Source organism: Heliangelus exortis, chromosome 2 (genome assembly GCF_036169615.1).
Source record: "Heliangelus exortis chromosome 2, bHelExo1.hap1, whole genome shotgun sequence".
Classification (NCBI taxonomy): Eukaryota; Metazoa; Chordata; class Aves; order Apodiformes; family Trochilidae; genus Heliangelus; species Heliangelus exortis.
Genome location: NC_092423.1, coordinates 7194579 through 7219029, shown reverse-complemented (window position 1 = coordinate 7219029; position 24451 = coordinate 7194579). Strand labels below are relative to the sequence as shown.

The 24451-nt window shown below is 39.6% G+C and overlaps 1 protein-coding gene across 7 annotated transcripts in view; it reads left to right on the top strand.

Annotated features, from left to right (window-relative positions):
- PRKAG2 (protein kinase AMP-activated non-catalytic subunit gamma 2) overlaps window positions 1-24451 on the top strand; it is a 223134-nt gene that overhangs the window by 187859 nt on the left and 10824 nt on the right. For all 7 annotated transcript variants that reach the window (XM_071734667.1, XM_071734669.1, XM_071734668.1 and 4 more), the window contains 5 exons: window positions 5461-5570; window positions 17776-17857; window positions 19386-19444; window positions 22449-22494; window positions 23418-23472. In XM_071734667.1, coding sequence (XP_071590768.1) covers window positions 5461-5570; window positions 17776-17857; window positions 19386-19444; window positions 22449-22494; window positions 23418-23472 — 352 coding nt within the window. The remainder of the gene's footprint in view (window positions 1-5460; window positions 5571-17775; window positions 17858-19385; window positions 19445-22448; window positions 22495-23417; window positions 23473-24451) is intronic.

The window sequence follows — 24451 nt, the reverse complement described above, 5'->3', positions numbered from 1 at the left end:
TTTTCTCCATCTGCAGGATTTTTTTTTGCTTTTTTTTTTTTCCCCTCTTCTTTTGAAGGCCTTGAGTTTCTGAGGGGAAAGCTATAGTAGAAAAGTGCCCAGCATGGTGGCAAATGGAAGCGTAGAACTGAAGGGGTCTGTTCAATAGATCTCTGAGGAAGTGGCTTCAATAATACTGCAGAAGTTTCCCTTTTATTTATGTGAAATATTCAGATGATAGTTCTACCTTGGAGCTATCTAAATAGACAATGATACTTAGTACCAAGTCCCACTGCAATGTGTGAGTCAGTATCACTGAATAATTAATCTGTTTAAGAAAGAAAAAAAAAAGCTGTTATGTTTTTGTAAATAATATTTACTGCCTGAAGTAGGTTAAAGCATGCCTCATGTTACAGTGAAGGGTGGGGGAAAAGAAGGGAGTGAAAAAAATCACTTGGTCTTAAGTGAATAAGGTTGGGTAGTAGAGTGACAGAAATGTAGATTGATCTTCCACTCTTTAAAGGTTCTCTGCTTGGAATAATAAATAAATAAAATGCTGATGCAGTAGAGAACTGACTCTGTAAAAGGCTGTCTGATGAGGCTCTCAACTTTGGTGGTAAACTGACAAAAAATCTTGTAACTTTTAAGATAACTTCTGTTGGTGCTCTATAAAAACCTGCAGAAAATGGCACTGAGGATTTGGGGTTTTTTTGCCTTCCTGTACAACTTGGGGAGAAGGGGGTGCACATGAAGCATATCCTCTTGCAAAATAACTTAGATGAATCTTCTAGAAATAGGTTTTCATGAGTGACCACCCACATGGAAATACACATTCAACTGCTCATTAGTGGACTCTTCTCCTCCCCTGATCTTGCTCCAGATTAAGATGCCTTCTGCTGGGAATCTGCTTTGTCTGTGAGCCAACTGAGGCTTCAAGATCATGAGCTGTAGAAAGCTGAGGTTTGGCTGGAGGCAGTGTCTTAAGTTTTCATAGAATCATAGAATTGGCTGGGTTGGAAGGGACCTCAGAGATCATCAAGTCCAACCCTTGATCCACTCCCGCTGCAGTTCCCAGCCCATGGCACTGAGTGCCACATCCAGGCTCTTTTTAAATATCTCCAGGGATGGAGAATCCACCCCTTCCCTGGGCAGCCCATTCCAATGTCTGATCACCCTCTCAGTAAAGAAATTCTTTCTAATGTCCAACCTAAATCTCCCCTGGCACAACTTGAGACCTCTTGTGCCCTCTTGTCTTGCTGAGAGTTGCCTGGGAAAAGAGACCAACCCCCCCCCTGGTTCCAACCTCCTTTCAGGGAGTTGTAGAGAGTGATGAGGTCTCCCCTGAGCCTCCTCTTCTTCAGGCTGAACAGCCCCAGCTCCCTCAGCCTCTCCTCATAGGATCTGTGCTCGAGTCCCTTCACCAGCCCAGTTGCCTCCTTTGGACCTGCTCTAGGACCTCGATATCCTTCCTGAACTGAGGGGCCCAGAACTGGACACAGGACTCAAGGTGTGGCCTCACCAGCACTGAGTACAGGGGAAGAATCACTTCCTTGGACCTGCTGGCCACGCTGTTCCTGATACAGGCCTTGGTATAGATCTATAGATCTATATTTGGTATAGATCTAAACCAATGTCAGGTAAATGTACCCCACAAGGCTTATCTGCAACTGTCTTTTCCATGCCAGGGCAGTCATAATCATCTAGAGCTTTTCCATCTTCTCACTCCTTGCAAGAGTTATTGCAGAATCAGTATGGGAAAGGCATTCTTTGGGCATCTGACCAAGGGAGAAGGAATACAGTTGACAGGAATGTCAAGTGCAGATGGTGCTGAGTACTGTTGTGGCTCTGGTTCAGCTTCCAAGGAGGAAGAGGACTCAGTTAGGAACTCTGTGATCTAAGAAGCTGGGCTGTAGCCTGTAGTTTTTTTCCCTCAGGGGCCCATCAATGGGACACATCTTAGGACATCTAAAGTATTAAATTAGAGTCACTGGGACTTCTGCAAATGAGGCTTCTCATGCAGAACAAATCTTGGGTACCCCTGTCACTTTGTCTAGCAGGAGGAGAGATTTTTGTCACCTTTTGTTCATAAAGTATAACATTATTTTATCAACATGTGACTGTTACTGACTCTATGGTGGAAGCATGGGTAATGTATATTCACAGGTCCTGCATGTTGGTTGGGTGCTCTCCAGTGCAGATCAGAGATGACATGACACTGCTGGCTGAGTGAGATTTTTAAGTCAATCTGAAAGGCATCTGTCCTTGCCCATCTGAAGGGAGCAATGCTTTGCAAGTACTGGATAAGACAGCAGAATCTTAACAAGAGCCAGAAGGATAAGCATTTATTGGAAAAAAACAAGACTGAAACTAGAAAATAATAGGTAATAAAGCAGAAATACCCTAATAGAGATAGGATGTTCATACTTGTTAATTGGTTACTGATATTTGTTGCACAGTGGTGGTTGGATACAACCAAAAGCAGTAAGTTTGTCCTCTTGAAGGTGAGAGGAAGGGCCAGGATTGTGCTGGCCTTGGTGGGTTGTGCTGTGCTGGAAAGATGGCTGTGAATGCACCCTGGGATCTGCTCAGTCTTCAGCTCTCCCAGGAGCAGCTGTACATACATAATGCCCAGACAATACCTGTACCAAGAATTAGGCCAGGACATTTGTTTAGTCATCCCAAGTACTGGAAGGCTTTAGAAGATCTTAAAGAGACATCTAATGAAGTGATGTAGGACGTAAAGCTAGGTGAGTGCTGCTTATTTTTGCATGTTTAGTTGGTAATTAGTAAAGTGGTGCATTATACTTACTTACAGTATAGTAACCTTCTGTAGAAATAAACCTCAGTTCCAGCTGTACAATTGGATCCCAGTTCAAATCCTGCTAGGGTTTCCTGGCTATTTATTTGGTGTTAAGCAGTGCTTACAGACAGCTTCTGGACAGTTCTGATTGTAACTTTCTAGCGCCAGGCTCTGGGAGGCAGTTCCATTGTGCTGCCTTTTCTGAGTTGGATGTAGGACCTGACCAGTCCCAGGCACTTTAAGTGGGTGAGGATTGTTGAGGTTCAGGTGAAGCTGTGTTGGGAGAGAGGGAGTTTGTGGAGGGTGAGAGGAGGGTTTCTATGCACACCTGAGCTGTGCTGAGCTGTGGCTGCCTTTAGCAGCCTTACCTGATTAAGTCTGGCAACATGCCCTACTTTGCAGTTACTGTGCTGTCTGCTCCAATATATTAAATTTTCACAATTATTGTTAAGTTCACAAGACTGGATTGATAGATGATGTGCTCCCCTGATAGTGTAAAATTCCTTTAGCTGAAAATAGGTGGTAGTTTTGTAGTTTATCTGCTATTTGAGGTGTTCCTGGGCTTGTTTCTATCTGTAGTGTACTTAATTGTATATAAAGTCACATTGTTAAGGCTTACAGACTCAGTAGAAAGAACAGATTCAGAATTAGAGTAAGCATTTTCCTGGTTACATAGGCTTGCAAGTAGTTTTTGGGTATTCAGTGAAAGTTTTGGAGAACCTCTGTTCCAGTCAGCATGGGGAGTAGACTTGGTCTGCACATGACTTGGGACTGTTGGAAAACTGTCTTGCTTGTTGCAGCAATTGGAATATCTCTGTGCAAGGTGCAGAGGTCTAAAATTGGAAGAAAGTAGTTTCAGCCTGTTCTGTAGGCTGCCTGTTGCAGTTTCTGTAGTGCTGGGGAAAGATGTGACAGTGCAGTGTCTGCCTGATGGTCACTGAGCATCTTAGTAGCTAGGCTTATTTACTGGTGGTTTAACTTCCCACTTCAAGTGCAGTTCTCATGTACTGTCCCATGGAAAAAGTTGAGATTAAAGTAAATAAGGACTTTGATACTGCCCAAAGGGACTATATTTATGGTTGCAGATCTGACCATAACTTCCTGAAGGCCAGAGTTCTTGGCATGTCATCCAAATGTTCTTATAACACTGTTTTTAATTCTCATTGTTTCATCCTCTCCCTGCTTCTAGTTTGTATATTTAAAAAGCAACAGCAAACAAAACAAAACAACAAAACCCAGCAACTCTGTCCCAAGGTCATTACGTTAATTTTGTACAGACAGTTGCTGTTTGTGCTATTGCAGAAGTTAAAGGACGAGAAGATGTTAGAGCATTATGGTGTTACATAAAGGTTTCTCTGTCCCAAACTCCCTTTGTAACCTCTTCTATATGTGCCCTTGACAAGTCAGTACCAGTTCTCCTTCAGGATTATCCCATAAAGGTTGCTTCCCACCAGCACTGTCTGCCTAGTGCTTTCCCCATCATTGTGCTCACATGGTTTCCCAATCTCTTCCCAATTGTTCCTGGCTCCTGCTGTTTTCACTTCTGGTCCTGACTTTTATAGGATCATAAATGCAAATTTTTTTTTCTTCTGCTTTCTCCCAATTGGAGTGTATTTTGTATTCCTATGGAACTTCTATTTCACTCACATTTCTTGTGTTTCAATCAGGAAAAGGTGCTTGAACCTGAAGGATTTAACATAGAAGAGACTGACTGTATCCTAGAGTAGTCACTTGCAGGGGAAGTTCAGCTTTGATTCTGTAGAGTTGGACTAAAAGAAGCTGTTCTGAGTCATGCTGGAAATGACAATTTCTTCAGTGGTAGGTGACTGATTTTGAGTTCTTTAGCTTCTTCAGATGAAGCTCTTCAGTGATCAGTAGATATTTCAAGGTGGTTTGGCTTCCTTTCTTTATGCATTCTTCAAAAGCTTAACATATGACCAAGTTTCTGTGTGTTGGTACAGGGCCTATGGGTGCATATCTGGTGGAGGAGTTAAAGTTGTCCAAGTTCTAGGTACCTGCTGTAAAGAATGGAGGGCCAGACTGATTTAGAGAAAGCAGAAAAGTTAAGATGCTTGACTAGATCTGCAGACCGTATGCATAGGCATCTAGACTATTGACAAATGCCAGGTAAATTTAATTTATTGTGGGCTGGATTGTGGTCCAGTCAAGTGGATCCTGTTTTTATAGTGTTGGATTCATGATTCTCTCTGAAGTAGTCTGAAGAGAATGGAACTGGGTGCATAACTTGACTGCTTCCTCTTTAGAAAATGTAAAATTACAAAGTGTGCAAAGTGGACTGGACAGGGGTGAGGTTGGAGAAATACTAATTAAAGGTGTTTGAGTTAGTCAAGCCTGATGCTGCTTATTTTCCAAACTGGCTTCCTCTGTGCATAACAAGAGTTGAGATGATATTCTTCTAGCTTGTTGTTAGAAAAACAGTAAAGTTCAAGTAGTCCTTTCTCATCAAGGAAGAGCAGTGCATTTTGTCTTTGTTCTACTAAATCTGAAATGAAAGAGTCTGAAATGCAAAGTGCAGAACTGTATCTGTCAAGATCTGAAAGCCTGCATTTGAGTTTTGCTGTAGGGCTGGCCTTCTGCAGTGGCATTCAGTTGATCTGGCATGTTTTACTTCTATTTTTTAAGGTGACTGAAATAAAACAACCTAATGTTTTTACTTTCAGCACTGGAAGAATCGGAAAGTGACATTTATGTGAGATTCATGAGGTCACACAAGTGTTACGACATTGTTCCAACAAGCTCTAAGCTTGTTGTTTTCGACACCACGCTACAAGTGAGTATTCTCCTTTCAGTCTGTCTTCTGCTTGCAGTTCCTTTTGTTTTGTTTGGTTTTTTGGGTTTTTTTTTAAGGTGTTTCCTGAGTGCTAGACGAAATTCAGTCTCTTGAAGAGAAGGTCTCCTGTAATTTTGTGCTTTGACTGTACAAACTCATATTGTTTCAATTGTATCTTTCATGCTATACTAGAGGAAGAGCTGGGGAAAAGACTCTCTAGCAGAACAGAAAGAGAGGGTATAATTTGTTTTGCAGTTGGAATCACTATCTAAAAAAAAAAAACAACTTCCAGACAAGCCCAAACTTATGTTGGCTTCTTCAGAATTTACATAAAGACGTTTTATGTAAAGATCCCTGTGCAATAGTTTGAGTATCCAGGTGTTTTTAGTCTTTTCGGGCTGTATTGGTAACACAATTTAGGACTAAAATGGATGGCTTGATAATGCAAATTATTAGATTCTTCAGGCTTTTTTTTTTTTTTCAATTTCTCATTTTGCTTTAATCAGTAAATCATCTGCTAGACTCTTGGCTCTATCTGAAGAGTTTGTTTGCCAAAAGAAGACATTAGTTGCTTGCTATAGAAACAGCATAATCTGTTCTGCAGTGTGGTAGAAAGCTGTGGCTTTCTTTTGTTTCCTGGATTTTGCAATTGGGTTTTTTTATTGCTTTGGGTTTTGTTTGTTTTACAGTGTTTTTCCTTTTAAAGATGCTCCAATTCTGGCTTAACTGAGTCCATTAAATAGTTTTGATTTGGTACATACTGCTCAATTAGGCTGCAGCTTTCCATAGACAGAGGCAGCCATGTAATGGACTTAATCCCAAAATGTTCACACTTGTGTATCAGGTGATCATATGTAATGCAAGGTGGAGTGGTAGGATCTAGAAGGTGGAAAGTTTACCCTGCACAGCAGGCAAAGTAATGGGGTGGATCAGGAGCATTGCACAAATGTCTGGTTGTACAGTGACCAAGAGCATCCCCCTGGAGTTCTGCAGCATGGCTAAAAGCACTGGATCTTCAGTTACTCACTACAAAAACAAACAACAAGACAGCTTTGTAGCTTCAGCACTGGACTTTCTGGATTGTTCAGGCATCTTGCTAGTGAGGGAGTTTCCTTTATCTGTTGACTTTATTTAGACTCTGAGCTCACTGAGGCTTCAATGTGTTGCCTCTGGTATCTTGGATGAGTCCTCAAAGGTAAGGATCCTTTCCTGTACTGGTATTAAGGTAAAACTTGAGCAGGGATGTGGTTAAGATTCTGCCTTTGTGCCAAAGAACATCCTGCTGCTAATTGATCTGGCACTTGAGAGAAAGCAATGCTGAACACAGCAGTCACTGGTGTCTCATGACACATGAGTGTGGTTGGTGCACATATGTGTCTGGAATAAGAAAATAGAATAGTTTTTTTTTTTCTTTAACATCTAAATGAGTACATGGTAGAGAAGGTACCTAATAAGAATAGTAAAAAACTCCTCAGGTGTTCTTTGTGGTTTTAATTTTTATACATACATTGCACATGTTCCAGTACTTCAAGACTTTGTGTCAGTTCTTATTTTGAAAACATAGTGTCCATGCTTTACAACATGCAGTGTCCATGAATCCTCTCAAACTGAGATGTTTTTCTACATATTTCTCATCCCTGGATCTGTTTCACTGCTACCTAAATCAATGTTTCCCCCTAATTTAAAAAAAGCCTGGTGCCTTGAAGTCCTCCAAATATTTAAACTCTATTTTTAGTGGTGCTAGAGCTAAAACAGAATATACAAAGTCACACTTTTTGCCTGCCTTAGTGTAAACTAGTAGCAGTCAATGGAAGAAGAACTAAAAATGGTGCTGCCTTGTGTTCTATTGGCATCCTTTGGAAGATTCTGCCGTTTGATTTTTTTATTTAACTGCAGTGTCCCATCTCCCTCTGCTGGTCAGCAATCACAGCACGTGTCACATGGTTCTCCCCTGGAAAATTATTCACGAGATATTGTGGAAAGTATTCTTAAACTGTTATTAGCTGTGGGAAAACTGAAGATGTTAACTTCTGTAGTCTGGCACTGCTGAAGCAATATCTGTTCTTAAAAGGAGATGTTTAGTCTCAGTGTCTTTGAGGGATTTATTGTAAAGACTTGTAAGGAATCTTCTTTAACCCTGAGTGAGATGGGAGATGGTAAGATGCATTAGAAACAGAAAGCAGGCCTTAGATAGCAGCAATTGTAACCAACAAAGAACAGGAATGGGCTCAAAGTCTTGTCAGGCCTGTTTATTTGTCAGTCATAAGGCATGGGGGGCCCACCAATTCCAGCAGCTGCCAGACTTCCTGCATTGCTCCGTGCCAGCACACCAGTGTGGTGTTGGGCATCAAGCACTCACCTGTACAACTGCACCTCTGCTGGGCTGGTGTGAAAACAGTGGTGTATCTTGTGCACTTCAGGAAGGTTCAGCTCCTATGGCAAGGCAGAAGTGTGAGGTGCTTCAGCTGGAGAATGTCACTTGGCAGAGATTTGAGCAACATCTGTATTAAATAAATAAAATGGTCTGAGCCAAGGCCTGTTTACCTGCTGGAGGCCAACTGGCACAGCTCAGTTTGCATTAGTGTAGCTTAGCTTGTATTTCCCCCAAAAGTATCAGCATCTAGTCTGCATACCTGAAATAATCCCCAGCTTGTACTGAACCCTGAGGAGTGGCAGATACTGTCTGGGAGAGTGCTGGTTGGCACAGTTCACTTGGTTTAAACTAACAGTGGAGTGTTCTTTCACCCTTTTAGTTTACTAATACAGATGTAGCCTGTAAGTATTTGCTTCTCATAAATATTTATAGAATCATCTTGAACTCCACTTCAGTGCTGTGGCTTTACCCTGTCTGTGACCCATGAATACTCTGTATTCCTGCTGAGCTCCAGGCTCTTGCTTTTCCCAGAGAAGATTCTATCTTGGCTTGGCACACATTAAAGAAAGTTTAAAGTCTGTTCTGACCAGGAAGGGAGTCGAGACAATTAGAGGTTATGAGCTGTCCTGTGAAGTTTGGAAATTTGACTCTCTGGATGATGGGGAAACCAGGCAAGTTGCAACAGTGTGCAGCTCATGATGGATGAACTGTCTTTCTAATCTCTTGCACAGCTCCCAAGATGCCAACAATAGGAGAAAAGCACTTTACAGCCCCTTTCAGGGGGTTAGGAGGGTTGTCCCCTGAGGGGCTCCTCTGAATGAACATTCTCTTATTCTTCATTAGTCAATAAATAGATGTGGATTAGCTTTATAAGAGACTCCAGGAAAACACTGAGCTGAATGCAGATATATTTGTGTGTCTTGTGAAGTTTGTATAAGCTCTCACGGGGTGAAAAGGTCTGTCTGACCTTTGGCTAAATTATATTCATACCTGTTAAAAGTAAATTTATGATTTAATACTAAAACATATGTAGCTTTTCCTCACTATAAACTTGAAGCTGTTTTTCAAGTTTTGTACAGCACTTCCTCATAAACTAACAGTAGTCATGTTTATATAGAAACAGTCATTAAAATAATCTTTTAGAATCCTAAAGACTTTCCTTTTTTATCCTAAAGAAATCTTGGACAATTGTGTGACTTGAAGGTTAGGTTGCTTAACCTTTCTGTTTAATGAAATTATCTAAGAGGGTACAGACCAGATGTTGTTATCACTAATGTAGGCTTTTGTCAGTAACTGTCAGATGCTAATAAGAGCTCAAATTCTTATATTTCTTCCACATAGCTAGAAAAATATTGGGAACAATCTTCTGGAAACTTCTTTAGTGGTTTAACAAGCTGGAAGTAAATATAACTTCTGCAATAGATTCCACCTTAGAAGAGTGGGAGAGATTTTGTATTCCTCTTCCTTGCACTGATTCTGTTATTCTTGTTCCCTCCAGGTTATTCTTGACAGGGCTGTTGCCTCTCTCCAAGGTAATGAGAGAGACCAGGATTCCAGGAAGAATGCTCTAGAATCTTTTGCTTCCATTAACACACAGCAGACTCTGGGTCTTATGTTGCAACAGAATGCTCACAGCTTTACAAAAGGTTTGACTGTCTGTCCCTTAATTGGCTTTGAGGTTTTTTCCTCTTCAAAGTTACTAAATTTAAAATAATATACTGTCTGAATTTTTGAGGAGTGTGAACCCCCCCGTGCTTACCCATCCCACAGAATTGCAAGAGAATAATGTCATTTAGCTTCTGACTGGCATGTGGGCCACATACCAGCTCCCTTCATTGAGATCAGGCTGGAATCAGCAGCACAATACAGAGAGGCCTGTGGTTTTCAGAGCTGCTCCTGTTGCTTGAACAGTGAGCACAGGAGCTTAATTCCTGCAGCTTTCAAAACCAACAGAAAGCAGTCATTCCTGGGTCCTGGAGGAGGAGAAAACAAATTCATTGCACCCATTAAAAAGAACATTTTTGGTCTATGTAGTTAGTAGGTAAGGTGTTTGTACTGAGTGAAAAGTCATGCTTCATTCTTCTTGCCTTTCCTGCAACCACACCACTTTTTCTGGTAAGATCTTAATCTGTGAAAGAATTTCTGCACCTTTTGAATGCAGCTGGTACCAGTGGCTCTGCCTGTGAGGCTTACCTAATGTCTGACTTTTAACTGATTGTGGTATGAGGTCTAGCAGCAGAAATTCTGGCTTGAAGTTATTCCCTTCCTACCCTTCTCTGAAAACAGAGCTCTGCTCTCTCTCCTTTGTTAGAATACTTAGGCTCCCCTCAAATAGCAGCTGGAAGTATCAGCAGAGTACCTTGTGGAGGTGGAATACCAGAGTTCAGTGTAATCATGGACCATCTGGAATAGGTCCTGAGTAAATCAGCATGGGTGGTGGTAGAGGGAGAAAGAGAGCCCTGAATCACTGCCTATTATATGGGCAAATTGACACAGAGTATCAGTTAAATTCTCAGTTTGGTGTCTTCAGTTGGATTGGGGGGGTTTCATACAGATGTGTTGAAGATTTCTGCATGTGGAGTCAGTATTTGCTGTCTCCAGGCACATGCTCTAGATTTCTCCCTGGACTTTAACTTGAGGATAAGACACTACCTATTGTTGCTGGGGGTTGGCTTGGGACTGAAGGATGTTGCTTCATCAACTCTTTAAATTTTATTAAAGCAGTCTGTGGCCATTAGTGGCACATCATCTACCAGGAGAGTTCCCTTTCCACCTCCTGAGGATGGAGAAGAAAACTGAATTTTGATCTGATTTCATGTAAGCTTTCCAAAATTCATCATGAGCTGGAGGAGCTGCTTTGTGGATGTCTGTTGAGGTTTTTCAGACATTGAAGGAAATGTAGATTCTTGGTTAATAACAGGTTTCTCCAGCTTTCTGCTACTTTACTCAAGGGCATGATAAGGTAAAGAAGGAAATTCTCTTCCAGACCTGCTTGGCCCTTGCCCTAGGCAAAAGTCTTTATTGCTAAGTCCTTAAGTAGACCTTTTTTAAAGGCATAGTCCTTCAAGCAGGAAATGCTGCTGTATTTCATAGACCAAAGAAGAGAATAAATTGTAATGAAACAGTCATTGTGCTGAAATGGTTGGCTGTAGTCTTGCATACTGGTTTAGTCCCTCAGAAAACACAATTTATAAAAAAACCAATTTCTAAAAACGCTGAACTTTATAAACTGCACTACAAAAGAGATTTTCAATTTTTCAAAGTACCTCCCTTACAGGACTGTAGTTTTCTGTAACTAAAAAGATGTCTGGATTGGACATTACAGCTTTTTGTACAAAAAAAAAAGAATTGCAAATTAATGTTTAATATATTTCTCAGTGCTTTGTTGGCCACTTCTAGGGAAACATAAAGAAAAAGCATTTAATTATCCCCTAAAAAAGAGAGCAATTCCTTTGTGATAACTGTAAATGTTTCCTGAGGAGGTGTCATCTGCAGATTACAAATTAGAAAGTGTTTTTTCAGTTTCCTCTTGACCACTGGGAAAGCTGATGTGAAGATTCTGTGGAAAACTGGTGAGCCTCCCCTGTTTGACACTGTTAGTATGACTCAAGTAGTTGGTTACCTTGTTTGCCTCTTTGCTGGGTGTGTTGTCAAACAAGTACAGAAAAAACCAGCCATGATTTCCTTGTGTGACCTCTGCCTTCCAGCCTCTGATACAGAAGAAGCTCTACCTGAAATCCTAGAGAGCAGCTGAGGACACAAACCTGTCTTATTGCAACTTGATCATCAGGCTTCCAGCTCCCCCATAGGAAGTAGTTGGGACTCTTCTCCCTCATCCCCCTCTTTGGGATATATGCCAGGATTTGGGCAGCCAGAGAACTTGCCACTGTTGCCCCATTCTTGGTGTTTTGACATCAAAAGCATTTTAAGAGTCAGCTCATAAACACATTTAGACCAAGAGAGTAAAGAGCAGGTTGCCTCTTTACAAAGGTCACAGCAGAGGCCTGGCAGCTCTTCTCTTACAACAAAGACAGTTGTACTCCTCTTGGTGGTCTTATTGCTGAGAACTATTGAAATGGAAATGTTTAGCCTCTCAGAGAGAAAAGTCTGAGGGTAACTTCCTTTTACCTTCATACTCTTAACAGTGAGTACAAAGACTGCATTACAGTGTGTCTTGGTCATATTGTGAAAATACAGATGCTGCTATCCCTTAAATGGAAAATGTTTCCCCCCTGACAAGGGACCCACTCAGTGCCTTGCAGTTTGATGCTTGGAGCATGTGAGTATATGGGTATGAGCTTAACCTGCCATGGAGCTTCTTCAGCTCTTCTTCTCCAGTTTGCTAAGACTGAATGGTTTCCTCTTGCAAATTTCTTTCAATTATGTATCAAACTTTCTGATTTGTTATGTTAGTAAGGGTTATGGTGTCTCCATGGTTGCCTAAAAAAGATCTGGTATTGACACTGTGGTCCATGGCAATTTTGTGGGGTGTGTTCCCTCTAAGTTTTGTGGCCCTTAAAAATCATGATGTGACAAGACTGAGAATTTGTGAACTTACCCAGTCAGGGTGACAATGAATGTTCTAACTCACCTTAGAGCATCCATCCATCAGGAACTGGACAGTAAAAGTGTTAAGGATCAAGTGGGTCTAATACTGCTTTTATGGGAGCTCTGTGCAAAGAAATAAAAGGAGCTTCTTATTTTCTATTCTGATGTGGTAAAATAGACATTTCTTGGGATTACATTAGGGGCTTTTCAGGCACTTAAAGCTAAGGCACTGATGTTGGCTTATACAGTGAAAGATGAGGCATGAGAGAGACCCATTTATCATCTTGCCCTTGGATGGCAGCCATACGACAGAAGTTCTGGAAGATCTTTGAACACTGTCCATGCTGCTAGTTTTTTGCATCATCCTCTTGCTTGATACTGGCAGATCTGAAGGTGTTCCATAACTTTGTAAAATGTTATGGAACATAATACATGGTTATGAAGCATGTAACATGACAAGAAACTTGAGATTACTGGTCCAGTGTATTATAATGGGTATCCCTTGCAGTGTTTCCCATCAGTGAGGGTAAACCTTGTTTAGGTCTGAGATTTTTTTTATCTGCTCCCATCATTTCTGGTGTTGCTGCCTCGTAATCAAGCTAATTTGGAGCTCACTAACCTTTGGGGAGAAAGTTTTCCAGATATTCTGTTAACTGACAAATGGAATTTCCTATGTATGGGTATAACTCAATCTTTCTTGCCTGACACTATGTCTTCCTTAAGACTTAAAGTGGAAATATCTGGACGGTTCAGAAGCAGTGATGTTCTTAAGTCCTGTCTAACCTAAATAAGCTTGTTCTTTTATTCACTGTATCTACAGTTGGTGTAACTATGTCCTGTAGTAAGAAAAGCTTGTTCCTTTTCTGCTCACTGTTGCTGATATAGCTGGGATGATATATCACTGATATGATATAGCTGGGATTTCAGTTGCTGTGTTCCTTTCCTATAATGTGGCCCCTCTGTTTAAAGGGTAGAATGCTGGAGAAGACAAGTAGTCACATAAAGTGGGATTCCTCATCTAATTGTAGATGTCTAGACATCTAATAGTCAGTAGGTGGGGAAATACCATCTGTGGGATACAATTTAATCTCCATCCAAGGGTGGTGACTCACACCATAGAAATTGATGTTTCCCAGGGTTGGCTGTGAAGAGATGCAGTGAATATGCATGGTCAGTGTATATGGTGGAATAACCCCTAAATTGGGGTAGATAAAACCCATTCTTAATTTTTTTTTTAGGACCACTACACAGTTAATAAGGCCAGAAGTGCTTTGTTTAAAGAGTGTTTGTACATGGTGTTGAACAGCAACAATCTATTGAGATCTGGCTGAAGAACAAAGGTTTCATGAAGGTCAGGCTAGTCCAGCACAGCATCAGAGAAAGATTAATGCTGGTAGGGTCGAGAATGAACACTGTTGGAGGTCCAAAGATGGGACATAGTAGAGATCTTCAAAGGCTACAAATTATGTATAATCACGTCCTTGTGGGTAATTTCTGCATGAACATCATTGAAACATCTAAATGTACTGGATGAAAGCCCAGCTCCACACCCCAGTGCTTTGGCAGGCCACCAAGCAGTACTTTGGGCAACTGAAATTAGTAAACCACAGAAACTAAAGGGAAGTGTGAGTGGGTGAGTGTATGTTTGTGCTTGCAAGCAGTTTTAGCAAATAAGAATGAAGTTGTTTTTTTTGCTTTGTAATTACAGAATCATAGAAGTTTCAGGGTTGGAAAGGACCTTTCAGATCATCTCATTCCAATGATGGGAATGATTCCATGGGCAGGGACACCTCCCACCAGGTCAGGTTGCTCAGAGCCCTGTCCAGGCTGGCCTTAAAAACTTCCAGGGATGGGGCTTCCACCCCCTCTCTGGGCAACCTGTGCCAGTGTCTCACCATGCTCATGGTGAAGAACTTCTCCCTAACTTCCAATCTAAATCTCCCCTTTTGTGTGAACCCATTCCCCTTAGTCCTATCACTACTGACATCCTAAAAAGTCCCTCCCCAGCTTTCTTGTAGCTCCCTTCAGATACTGGAAGGTTACAATAAGGTCTCCTTGGAGCCTTCTCCTCTCCAGACTGAATCACCCCAACTCTCTCAGTCTGCCCTTATAGGAGAGGTGCTCCAGCCCTCTGAGCATCCTCGTGGCCCTTCTCTGGACTCTCCAGCACATCCATGTCCCTCCTGCAAAAGGGGCTCCAGATCTGGATGCAGTACTCCAGGTGGGGTCTCAGGAAAGCAGAGGGGGAGAATCATCTCCTTCAACCTGCTGCCACACTCCTCTTGATGCAGCCAAGGATCCAGTTGGCTTTCTGGGCTGCAAGTGTACACTGAGGGCTCATGTTGAACTTCTCATCCACCAGCACCCCCAAGTCCTTTCCCTCAGGGTAAGTAATTGGCTTACTTTGGTAAGAGACAAGCATTAAGAACTGATGGTGCTGTTTTATTTAAAAGATAATTGTTTAATACTTTCTACTACGAAACTGAAGAAAACAATAGGAATGTCACAAGCTGTGGTCTAAAGGGATGAGTTTTAAGTGTTGCTTTGTTAAACATTGGTGATTTGTTACATCAAATGTTTGGTAACCTTATACTTGAGCCGATTTTCTGTTATAACAGATTTGAGTTGTAAGAGTGTATCTTGAGACCTATCTTATCTGTTTAGTATACCTTTTTTTTCCAAAATCAGTTCTTAAAGCTAGATAAGATGGCATCTAACAGAAGATTCTTGAGATTCTTAGGGCCAAATAACTTGCAAATAAAAAGAATCAGGGCAAGAATTGGTCCTTTGAAGAAACTTCCTTTTCCTTCTGGATTGTGTACAAGCTCAGCTTCTTGCCTAGGATATCTTTGGCATCTTTTTTCTTGAAGTATCATTTCTGAACCTAAAATAACACTTCAATTTCACAGTCTTGCCCATCTGAACATTGTGCTAGGTGGTGTTTTTTGCTACTACTGTGTCTGAGAAAGAAGTATTAGCAAAAATTTGGAGAATTCCTGATGTCTTGTAATTTGCTCTGTGCATCTTCTCTGCTGCAGGCATGTTCTTTTCTAGGTTAGTGATTAGAGCTTTAAAACCTGCTTGAAGGGTTTTGCTGTGTGATAAGTATCTGGAAGAAAGTTATTTTCTGCATGGTTTTAATTGATTAGCTGTTATCTTATTGCTGTGATCCACCTTGGACATCTTACTGCTGTGGAAGACTTGGGACACAAGTTAACTGTCAGCTCATGTGGGTAGATATTCTTATGGAAAGATAACAAAGCTGAGGGCTCTGTTTCAGGCAGTTTGTGAGTGTACCTTCCTCTTTGATGAAGAATTGTCAGGAGTAACTTTGCCCCATGGTGGAGTTAGTCTGTATGAACCACTTGTGTCTCATGTCCCCAGACAGCTTCACTGCTGTGAGCTTCTGCTGCATTAACTCCAAGTGTGATGCTGTTGTGTGGGAAGACTTCAAGTGCCTGCCTGGAGGGTTTCTTTGCAGTTTTCCCTGAGAGTTAGTATGCTCCTGTGGGGGATTTGGTAAGAGTTGTTATACCTGACTCCTCCTGGTGTCAGTGGGGTGGCTGAGCACCTCTGGGACCTTTCTATTTAACCATTTTCTAGATGAATAATACATGGTGTGTATCATGTGGTCTTCTTTGTGGTCCTTGCTACTTACTTTCTCCATGTGGCTTCTTCAGTTTTAATGCAGTGGTGGTTTTTAAGCAGATCATTATTCCTGATGGTTGAAGATATGACAGGAGCATCTGTAAAGTCAGTAGGCAGCTTTGAGAAGCTCTGAGGTCAGGAGAGTAGTTTGGCTTTTAATGGCCAGAGAGAAAGCAGTCGGGCTGCACAAAGGTCACAGGGAACATGGATTGCTTTCAGAAGTCTAATCTTAAAGATCAGGGTTCAGATACAGTAGGGTAACACCAGGTATTTGAAATGCTCACTGCAAATCACTGAAGTGTAGACAGGCAGTGTGCTCTGCTAGAAGCCTTACTAACTCTTAAATTAAACTGCTACATTATAATACTAGAATCTACATGGAGGTTCTGTCAGTTATTGTATGACACTGTCATGTGGATAGCTTTGCAAACTTTTCCAAGCAGGTTGTCACTGATGATGGCTGACTGACTTATTTTTTTAATGAGGATTTTTTGTTTGCCCCTGCTTTTTTGGATGCTGATTCCATTGACTGTGCAACCCTTTTCTTCCTCACTCTGTGGAGAGGAGCCCCTTGGCACATGCTTTAAAGCAGATGCTTGAGATACCACTGAGTAATCCCAGTCTCTGCAGAATGCCATCACCAAGCAATTGCTGCTTCTCTGTTATTTAGGCAGAGGAACAATTTTGTGGATGTAGTGATACTTGATTGTGTCCTAGGTTTGTGCCAGGTCAAGAGAAGAAGCATCATTATTGTGCTCTCCATGTGAAGACAATGAGGGGTTTGGGCAGGTCAGGAATGAGAACATTCCCAAGGATGTCACCAAGAGATCAGGATTTTGAGGAGCACTAGAGCCTGACTGCTTCATGTTCATAGTGTTTCTTTTGAGTGTGATGTTATAACCTCATAGCCACTGATTTGGAAATGGGGAATTTCATTAAAAAAATTAATTCAGTAAAAAAAATGAAAGGATTTGGTAGCATATTTTGGCTGTAAACCAGGCTAGCTACTCCTTTTAACTTTGTCATATTTAAAATAATCAAACAAGCCCTTTTAATTTGTATAACTCATGAGTCTAAAAGCTGACAAGGAAATGAGACTTTTATTGTTTCATTTTTTAAAAATAAACTTATACAATAAAGCATAAGCTACAATAGATACACAAAGTAGTAAATAGATAAAGTACAGCTACAATAAATATTGAGTAGATTATAATACAGTCTTCAAATGTTAAATTATATCTGTAAATTGGACACTTACGATTAATTAATTACAGACATATTCAAAGTTATGTTGTGTGGGGCATAACTTGTCTGCATAATATCAGAAAGGAATACATTTGAGGTTAGTGAGCATACCTTTTTGGCTGTATCAGCTTACTTCTGAGGCTTTCACATAGAATATTCACATAACAAAACCAGATCTAATTTTTCTAAGTTTCTTTCAAAGCTTTTTAACTATTTTAGAAGTAAAAGGCCTAAGTTTTTTGTTTGGTGTGGGGGATTTTTTTCTGTTTTGAATACCAGCTACCTGTTTATACTGCATTTTTTTCATAGTAGCTGGGGAAACCCTTCTGCTGGTGTCTGGTATGCTAAATTAAGAGCAAAGATTTGTTTAGCTGTCCATTCTTTTTGCAGGTAAAGAAAGCCTTTTTTGCCTTGGTGGCAAATGGTGTGAGAGCAGCTCCACTGTGGGAGAGTAAAAAACAGAGTTTTGTAGGTAAGTAGTTCTAACACTGTTCAGGATTACTTGAATTTTCTGGGTGCTTTAGTGTTGCAGAAGGTGGTCTGGGTCTAGTCATGGTCAAACATCCTAGAGGTAAATTGGCAAAAGAGGGGAATGAAAGGGGTGTCCCTCCTTTTGAGGAGTGAAATGTTGCCAGTTTTCATAGTGTTGCTGTGTTTTGAGAAACATGGAAGATTTCTTTTTTTAATGTTCTGACCTACTGAAATTTGGTCTCTAATATATGCATTTCATAACGAATTTGAAAATAAAGGTAATAGAGATAAACAGGAAATTTGAAAACAGGAAATGTAAAAAGAACTTAATGTTACATTATTGTAATATGCATGACATGTCTTTCTCTGCATGATCTCAGTAAGTTGCACTGAGAGATCTTTTAATACCAGAACTAATGTTGAATGCTACAGATGTGCCCCAGACTGGGAGAAAAGCATTAGACCTATATGTTGCTTTCTTAAGTCATGTCATTAATTGCTACAGCAATAATCTTCACAAAAATTATCTCTGCAGTTAGAAAACAGGGTGATGTCAGCAGTTACAAATATTACTGTATGTACTTGTGACTTGGAGTGTAGATTCAAGTTCTCAGAAATGAATGGTAGATACTTGAGAGCATTTATTAAAATAATTTAAATCTAAAGAAAGAGGAGCAGTAGTTACTTGCAATACATCATAGCAATGCTGTGTGTCTTTAAAATTGAATTTCATTTTCTATTTATAACAAAGCTCTAGTGATTTAAAGCTGACCTCCAGATTAATCTTCCCCATTTCTTAGTTTCTTCAGTTTAGATGCAAGAGTAATACAGTAGAGCAATTCCATCTTCTCAAATTTAGAACTTGAATGCTCAAAATAAGGTTAATGTTTTCAGGTAACTAAATGAATCATTAATACTACTTTTCATTGTTTGGTGTTGGTGGTTAAAATGAATTTACTGTGGAGGGACTGTGTTTGTTTTATGTAAAATTCACATTGCAATAAAAACCATGGAGATTACTGTGGAAATGGTTGAAGGAAGTTTGTTAATCAGTAGTAGTCAAGACAATGGATTTTACTTTTCCTTCATTTGAGTCTGAGTCTGCATGACTTGGGAAGTATAGAATGAGAGTGCCTGTTTTGAAAAGAAAAAGAAAGGCAAGAAAAGAACTCCAGCCTTTAAAGATGTTCTAAACCCTCTCTTTCCATGCTTTTGGGGGGGAGAGATACAGTCTGCATTCAAGTCAGATATTCAGATTTGAATCAGAGAGAAAGAAGATGCAAAGCACATTGGTTATAATTTTGAGTATTAATTCAGACATGTTTTTCTTGTGAAACACAGCATCCATATGAAAGTGAATACACATAATTTGGGAATTCCACTGTTGATTAGTCCATTACAAATAATATGTTACATGGATTTAATACTTGTTAAATTTTATATTGGGAATATAAGTAGATAAAATAGCTGGAAGTTCTATACATTAAGTATGTATCTGAAGAACTTTTTTTATGTATCACTTGTTACAGGAATGTTAACAATTACAGATTTCATTAACATACTGCATAGATACTATAAGTCTCCAATGGTAAGTCTGATGTTAAGCTTTACTTCTATCATTTACTATAAAATACAGAGACAAAGATAAAACTGAAAGATTGATAATGATTGTTATTTAAGTCTTTGGCATTTTAGCTGTGTCGTGGGTATACTCACTTTGGAGCTTTCTAGAAAGAAAAGATGGCTTTGTGAGCAACCCAACAGAGTGGCACCTGGATACCTGGGTTCAGTCCCCAGGTTTAGCCATGAAGGTCCCTATGAGTTTGGGCAGATAACATGATCTTTCTGCTCCAGTTATAGATGTATAAACATGAGGAATTTCCTTAATGACTACAGCCATTTATTATGTTTTTTGTGATGTTTACTGTAATGAAAGCCTTCATTGTGGATACAGAACTCCATGTTGCAAATAATGCATTTGAGATGAAGGACCTGGCTTAACACACATATTAAAATCTAGATGTGATATAAAAATTATGAAGGAAAATACTTGATGATTGATCCTTGTATTTGTGTTCAGTTCTTTCAAACCTCTTATTTCGATAGGAATCAGAGCCCTATAAAGGATGAATATCAACCAAAAAGCACTTGAGGAGAATGCCTTTATTTTAATTGGAAAAGTTCCTTGTATTTAAAAATCAAGTACATAGTTTTGCGTGGTTTATATATGTGTAGAATCATCTTTGTCTCATAACTATGATAGAGCTATTTAGAAAGGAGTATGCAGGGTTAAGCAGAATGTTACCTTACAGAAGCTTGGATTAAAAGGTTACTCTAGTTTTGGAGGAATGGTGAAGAATAAACAAATTAAACTACTTAAATATATGCAGATATATTTAGTTACACGGCTGAGTTGTGCAATCAGTTGGAAACCTGTTGACTTGAATTAACTGTAATTTAAAATTCCCACTGGCAAACAGTTGATAAAATTCTCTAGCTTATGTGTCCATGCAAACATTTACATCCCTTCCTTGTTCCTGTTAGATCACAATTCCCCCTATTCCAATTACAACATATGTTTTATTACTTAAAAAATCAAGCAGTTGGATAAAGCAGGTATCTGATGTATTAGGTTTCTCAAGACTCATGGTAATTCTCAAAATTCTCAAGTGAAATTCTTCCCAGAGGCCAGTACTGTGGTGTGCTGTCCTTTCTTCTTGTTAAAGAATTTTATTTCCCCCTCCTGGGGATTTACAAGGGATGAGGGGAGAAACAAATGAAAAGTGGTTGCACACTGGTAACTTCCTTAAAATGGTTCCTATTTTGCAGTGACCCTCAGCCTCAGTGCTACCCATTTTTCCATGTGACTTTACCTAAGGTCTGACTGTTGTCAGTCTTGTTTACATTGTCTAACATCCTGTTCCCTTGGTTGTGGATAAGAGGGCAGCAGTAAGGAGGAATAGCTGAGAACTGAAAACATTTTACTTAAGTGATTTGTGCCATCTTCTATTTTTAAAAAAATTAATGTTCCATCAGGGAATGCTGTAGTCTTAATAGGTAAAATTATGTTGAAAATATAATTCTTAGGTGTTTTAATCTTTCTAAATGCATCACAACACAGAGTATGAAGCATGTTGGTGTTCATGTACCAGATAATATCTTTATATGATTGAAGGGAAACATCCAGGTAGTTTCTTCCTCTAGTGTGGCCCAAGAACTAGATTTAACCTGATCTTGTCACCATCCAAAGCAGTCTCCTGGTCTTCTGGTCATTTAGTAGTGCACCTGAACTGCACTCCACTGTCTTGACTGCCTTTTTTGTCAAGTGCCTAAAAGATTATCTAACTTCTATAGGTACCTTTTATGTCAGCTAGAAATGGTATATTGGAGTACTCTAATTGTAGTAAATCAATTTAGCATTCCCTTAGACTCTTCAAAGGATGCTAATTACATAGAGTAATCTTCAGTGTAGTCTCCTTTAGCTCTAAGATGAATGTAGGAGGCTTTATGGAGACTTCCACCTATAAACTCTTTATCTTCAGCAGTTTGCAAAGGTGCCTGGCAAAAAGGAGCTGTGTAAGGAATGACAGGAGCCTTTGTCCTAGGTTACAGTGAGTGCACTTACTGGTTTGCAGCTGGATACCTTTAGAAAAAGGTAGGATTCACATCTGAAACAGGTTTAGAAAGCCATCATTGAGATGGAAGGAGCTACTGTAGGGAGGTTATACAATCTTTTGATGAAGAAGTTCATGAAACAATTGAAGAGCATGACACCATGTCTTTTGGTTTTCTTGTGTATTTCTTTTACTTAGAAGACCAGATTTTTGATGGTGTTTTGATGTTACTGCTGACCCGATTTGATAGCAATCTGCCACCAAAAGGTGCTGACTTGCCACATCATTTGTCAGTATTATTTGCCTGTCCTTTTTCTGAGCCAGTTAAGGAAGCTAAACGAGCAGAAAAATGATATTTCTGTAATGTTTTTTTGCCTGTTTGGTTCCTGGGACCAGCTGAACCCAGGCTAGATGAGCAACTCTGATGGCACAGGAGAAATGCTGATAGCATGCATGGCTTAGATACAGTGCCCAAAAGCATTTCAAGAATGTAAGATCAGTAAAAAATTAATCTTGGGCCAGGACACTGTGTTTGTTCTTCTGACTGAACTGAGCACTAAACCAAGTGCTCTTGCTTGTTTGTAATCAAGGAACAGTAAAATTAATCTCTGTTAGCACTGAGAAGTCAAGTGATCAGCATGAACTTTTTACTGAAAACTTTGAGGAATCATCAGAGGATTTACTCTGGGATGGTTGACTTAAGGTGAGATAAACTGAGTCTAGAAAATATCTTTACTACAAACCTAGGGAGGTAAAAGATCCTTCCTGTCTCCTGAAATGACAGGTCCAGTGTGGTACTCTGTATTGAGCAGGATTGTTCCCTTTCTTCCTGTTATTGAAGAAATGTTACTCTGGACTGTTTTTGCTCAGGATTGCCTGCAATGGAATGTAAGGAAATAAGTCAGATATTTATAATATTGTTGATGATGCTGGGTTTTAAATTAATGCTGGAAGGTAAACTTTCTGTACCCATTGTAGGTTCAGATTTATGAACTGGAGGAGCACAAGATAGAAACCTGGAGGGGTAAGAATATTTATTACTTGGCTGATAACTGAAAACGTTCTGATATTTTTCAGTACAGAGGATTTTTAATCAAAGATTTAGCTTGTCTCTCTCCATGTAATTTTTAACAAAAGCAGGAGTAGGAAAAGCTTGTCAGTTGGCTCCTGCTGCTTATTTTCCTACCTGAAACATATGTAGAGTAGGGTGAGCTGGGCTTTATACTGCTTTATCACTCGTGCATGGTTAACACCATTTTGCTCTTTCAGAAAGAAAAAAAAAAAAACAAAAAAAAAACAGTAAGGCAGCACAAATGAGTGTAGGGCTGATGAGTATAGGTGGGATGCAAATGTATCTGAGGCAGAATGCAGATGAGCAAAAAGCTGTGCCCTGCATGATGCACCTAGAAACTCAGGACTTGTTCTGTGTAAACAGAAGGGCAGAAATTCAATGAGGAAACAATATCAAAAATGGACTGCATGCCTTGGAATAATACATAATACACAGAAGTACTCTATGCAGCAGAAAGGAACTGGTGAAGAATTGTTTGATGCTGTTCCAGTGACCCCTGGTGGTAATCAGTTCAGTCCCCTTGTCTTTTTAAGTTAATGTAGAGGAATGTGCATAAGTAGTAGAATATTTAAAGTAAATATATATACTTCATAAAGTATATATATAAATATATATATATATGTATATAATATAAATATATATATAAAAATATATATATTTATATATGTGTGTGTATACACACACACACACATATATTGCTCTCTTTTTTCCACTTAATTTTGTATTAATGAATTCACAAAATGCTTTCATGGAAAAGTTAATGTTCTTATATAAAATTATAACAGTTTATTTAAGTTAATATTCTTATTAACAGTTTTATATTTAAGTTAATGTTCTTATATAAAATTGTAACAGTTTATTTATTTTCTATACAGAGCTTTATTTACAAGAGACATTTAAACCTTTAGTGAACATCTCCCCAGATGCAAGGTATGATTTCTTAAACTGTAGTATGATACTGGACTGTCTTTTAACATGAACAACAAGTTGTGAGAGCTTTTCATTGCAAGTGTGGGCTTCTTTTTAATTATCCAGATAAGATAATTTCTAGTTTAACTTTTTATCAGTGTAATTGTTCTGGTAGACATGGGTCAATATTAATTGCCAAAAATACGGAAGGAAAGCCAAGATGATGACCCTTCAAGCTAGCCTGCAAGTCAGGTTCCTTTCATGAATTAAAATATTGTACAGCCTTTCAGCTGTCTTGTTCTCAGCAGTCATAATGATTGTAAATTTACAGTACTTTCCCATGCCTGTAACTTCCCTTAACTAAAGGAAAGGAAATTCCTGTGTGTTTTGTTCTGCTCTGCTACCTCACTGTGTTCCTTGAAGTATAAATAACTGTCCTTTTCTTGATGGAATTAGAAAGAAATTGGTTCTATACTGCTGTTACACCTTGTTTACCAAAGGTAACTTGGGAGACAACTTCAGTTTGGTCACTTAACACCCTGAATGCTACTTGGTTGCTGAACCAAGTGAATGAAGTTCTCAGTTTGTGGAATGGGATTGGTTATTCCAGTGATAGGCTGTATCCTCAAGGAAACTGCCACTAAATCAAGAATTCAACTAAGTCATAAGGAATGTATTTTGTAATTGGTTGGAAAGGGTATTGTTAAGACAACAAGACACTATAGTTGCTGTCAGTCAGAGGTGCATCACAATTATTGCACTACAGAAGATGCATGTACAGAAGGTGTGAAAGGATACAGCCAGTCAAATTAAGACCCAGTATAGTGATGGGCTTGGGTTCTGTAACAATCAGACCTGAGCTCCTAGGAGCTGTTAAATACTCCAGGAGTAGCATCTGTAGTGCAGTGGTGTCAATCTTGGCCCCATGGGAACAGTTCATCCCTGTAATGCACTCAGAACATGCACTTAATTGTGTCTGGGAAGAAGCCTATCCCAGCAA